Source organism: Empidonax traillii, unplaced genomic scaffold (genome assembly GCF_003031625.1).
Source record: "Empidonax traillii isolate 1590-97213 ecotype Southwest subspecies unplaced genomic scaffold, ASM303162v1 scaffold1500:size242321, whole genome shotgun sequence".
NCBI lineage: Eukaryota > Metazoa > Chordata > Aves > Passeriformes > Tyrannidae > Empidonax > Empidonax traillii.
In genome coordinates, this window is record NW_020956693.1 from 223,975 (window position 1) to 226,136 (window position 2,162).

At 54.3% G+C, this 2,162-nt stretch overlaps 1 protein-coding gene across 1 annotated transcript in view; it reads left to right on the top strand.

Moving 5' to 3' along the window:
• Positions 1 to 2,151, top strand: part of LOC114070285 (MAM domain-containing glycosylphosphatidylinositol anchor protein 2-like) — a gene marked incomplete at its 3' end in the record, with an annotated part of 164,138 nt that extends 161,987 nt beyond the window's left edge. Inside the window, exons 9-10 of the mRNA XM_027907620.1 lie at positions 633 to 670; positions 2,040 to 2,151. Of these exons, the coding sequence (XP_027763421.1) occupies positions 633 to 670; positions 2,040 to 2,151 (150 nt within the window). The remainder of the gene's footprint in view (positions 1 to 632; positions 671 to 2,039) is intronic.
• Between the last annotated feature and the right edge of the window lie 11 nt (positions 2,152 to 2,162).

The window sequence follows — 2,162 nt, forward strand, 5'->3', positions numbered from 1 at the left end:
GGGTCACAGCTGGTGCCTTCCTGCATCCCACAGCCCAGGTGCTCGAGCAGCAGATCCTCCTGAGCCCCCAGGAACAGCTGGGCAGCTCTGCCCCCCTTCCTCTCCACACCCACCTCAAGGACACACTAAATTTGTTTGGCTGCTCCTCTCATGATGATCTTATGAACTCCTGAAGGAGTTTTTTTTAAACCAGAAGAACCTTGTGGATGTCTGGGGAGCATCTCCTCAATTTGTTTGTATCCCTTCCCTGTTTCAGTCAGAGAATTCCAGACTGATTTGGGTTGGAAGGGACCTTAAAGCCCATCCAGTGACACCTTCCACCAGCCCAGGTTGCTCCAAGCCCCATCCAACCTGGCCTTGGACACTTCCAGGGATCCAGGGGCAGCCACAGCTTCTCTGGGCAACCTGTGCCAGGGCCTGCCCACCCTCCTAGCCAGAAATTCCTGCCCAATATCCCACCTTTTCAAGTAGGAAGCCATTCCCTGTGTCCTGTCCCTCCATGCCTTGTCCCCAGTCCCTCTCCAGCTCTCCTGGAGCCCCTTTAGGCCCTGCAAGGGGCTCTCAGGTGTCCCTGGATCCTTCTCTTTTCCAGGTGAACCCCCCAGCTCTCCCAGCCTGTTTTGCTGCTCCAGACAGGGCTGGGTGTTGTTTGAACTCAGCCACGAGCCAGGTGAGCTGGAAAATTGTCCAGGAGGAGCCTCCTTCCTGCACTTTCCTCTATAAACATAATTTTCCTGCTTGGAACATTTCCTGTTCCCCAGTTTGGTCTCTGTTTCCACAGTGATCCAGGTCTCCTGGGAGCTGGCCTGTGCTCAGAACCTGCTCTGGCACACAAGGGCATAACTGAACAGGGGTGATGTTTTATTAATATTGGGAATGTTTTATTAAGCAGTTGTTCTCAATTTTATTTTTTTTTATGCTTCTTATTTTGAAGCAGAAAATAATTTATTCTTCCCTTTTTCGGTGGAAAAACCATTCCCACTCCTTCAGGTCCCACCAGACAGGAGTTATTACAGCCCTCAAAGCAGCTGAAAGCAGCATTTTGGTGGCTGTGAAAGTCCCTGATTTAAACTCAGGACAGAAGATCCATAAGGGATGTTTTCTGGAGGCACCAAAGGAAAAGGAGGGTGGGCAGTGTTTATTAAATACCTCATGGATAAACCTGTGCCAGGCACCAACTGCATTTCACGTGCAGGTTTGGAACTCTGAGCTGGTTCCTGGACTGGCACAATTCCTCCTCGTGGCACAGCCATTTACCCAGGAGTTGGATAAAACCAGCAGCCAGTCTGGTACCAAATAAAGGGGTTTTAGTGCCAAATCCTCATAAAGAAGAAGGCCATAAGTTGCAGTGATGAAGTGCTGGCTGTGACTGATGCTCTGAGTGCTGGGACAGAGACACTCAGGGAGGTCACTGAGTGTCACCCAGGGCTGGCAAATCTCCCCTGAGAACCTTGTCCCATAAATACAGCGACATTCCACACTGGAGCAGTCCCTGCCCTGTGCTGTGTGGGTATAAATTGCTCCTCAGTGAGCCTGGCAGAGCTCCAGGAGTGTTTGGATGATCCTCTCTGGCTCACGGTGTGGCTCCTGAGGACTAAGGGTTGGATCCCTGGGGGTCCCTCCCAACTCAGGGGACACCCTGTCACCCTCTGCAGGAGTGGGGAGCCTGGGGGGGGTCATTCTCTTCTCCCATCAGTAGGACAAGAGGGCACAGCCTTGAGCTCCACCAGGGGAGGGTCAGGTTGGACATCAGGAAGGAATTCTTTCCATGGAGAGTGCTCAGCCACTGGAATGGGCTGCCCAGGGAGGGGGTGGATTCCCCATCCCTGGCGGTGTCCAAGGACAGGCTGGATGTGGCATCAGTGCCATGGGCTGGGTGGCAGGGGTGGGGTTGGGTCCTGGGTTGGACTGGATGATCTCAGAGGTCTTTTCCAGCCTGGGTGATTCTGGGATTCTGGGATTCTGATGCCAGGACACGCAGGAGTCCCTCTGGTGTGCCTGCAGTGCTGACTGTCCAACCCCCCTCCTCTCCTCCGCAGTCCCCCCCAACCTGACCGTCCCCCAGGAGAAGTCCCCGCTGGTGACACGGGAGGGGGACACCATCGAGCTGCAGTGCCAGGTGACGGGGAAGCCCAAGCCCATCATCCTGTGGTCCAGGGCGG